Raw genomic sequence first — 1,037 nt, forward strand, 5'->3', positions numbered from 1 at the left:
GGGAGATAGAGAGGTGCTGGCTGAATCCCGCCAAGGACACGAGACCGCAGGGCCTGGTCCACTTATGTGGAGCTGTTGTAGATGGGTGTGCTGGGCTGGGAACAGCACAGCCACATCCCCCGGGAATTGACTTGCTGCTTTTTCCATGAACATCAGCCCCTCTGGGATCACCTACAGATGCCATAGTTGTGGTTTTCTTTCTCTCTTCCTTTTTCTTTAGCTGGTTTGCAGAATGGAGGAGCCACTGTCAATGGAGATGTCTTTCAGGTGAGAGCTCAGCCCCTTGCCCTGGCCCGTGGTACTAAGCAGGATTGGGTGGGTGTGGGGCCAGCACTCCACTGCTCTGCCCCCAGGACTGACTGGAGTTTGCTGTCCAGCGCCAGACCAGCTATGGTGCTCCTGGAAAGGTCTTAGGTCTCTGGGGGGAACCCTGGCTGCTCCATTCTTACCCCTCTTTGAAGATTGGTCCCACCTGCCATGACCTGCCCCAAATCTGTTTGCAGGTGGCCTGTGCCCTGAGGGAGTGCCTGGGCCCTGAGAGCAGATGACAAACCCTCTGTTCCCCCCAGAAGCCCCCTCTCTCCACCCTGGGTAGCTCCAGAGCCAGGACAGGGCTGCCATGGGACATTCACTTTGCTGTGGCCTTGCTGCTGAGTCCTGGCAGCATCTCCCATTAAACCCACTTCCCCCATGGCCAAGGGTGTTTTCTGGGGCCCACCCGCTTGGGTCTCTGCCCAGAGAACCAAAAGCACAGCTCTGCTGGCTACAGGAGGAGCTGTGCCAGTGCCTGACAAGCCCTTCACCCCACTCAGCGCCCAGCAGAGTGGCATGTGCATTGCCCGTGCCTAGTTTACAGGATGATAATCACATTAGAGATGAGGCAGACTTAATTAGATTGGGGATTTTGGAGGAGAGCCCTAATCTCACTGCTGAGCTTGGTGTTGAGCTGGGCGTCCCCGCCAGCAGAAGGTGTTAGGAGAGGTGCTGAGCCAGCGTGGTGCTGGGCTTGGCAGGAGCCGTACAGGCAGGGCGGGCCG

General features: G+C 57.9%; 1 protein-coding gene across 1 annotated transcript in view; it reads left to right on the forward strand.

The window, feature by feature from the left end:
* Positions 1-220: 220 nt before the first annotated feature.
* Positions 221-1,037, forward strand: part of CLTB (clathrin, light chain B) — a gene marked incomplete at its 5' end in the record, with an annotated part of 3,173 nt that continues 2,356 nt past the window's right edge. Inside the window, one exon of the mRNA XM_010087648.1 lies at positions 221-267. Coding sequence (XP_010085950.1) covers positions 221-267 — 47 coding nt within the window. The remainder of the gene's footprint in view (positions 268-1,037) is intronic.

This window comes from Pterocles gutturalis, unplaced genomic scaffold, assembly GCF_000699245.1.
Source record: "Pterocles gutturalis isolate BGI_N339 unplaced genomic scaffold, ASM69924v1 scaffold22556, whole genome shotgun sequence".
NCBI classification, from domain to species: Eukaryota; Metazoa; Chordata; class Aves; order Pterocliformes; family Pteroclidae; genus Pterocles; species Pterocles gutturalis.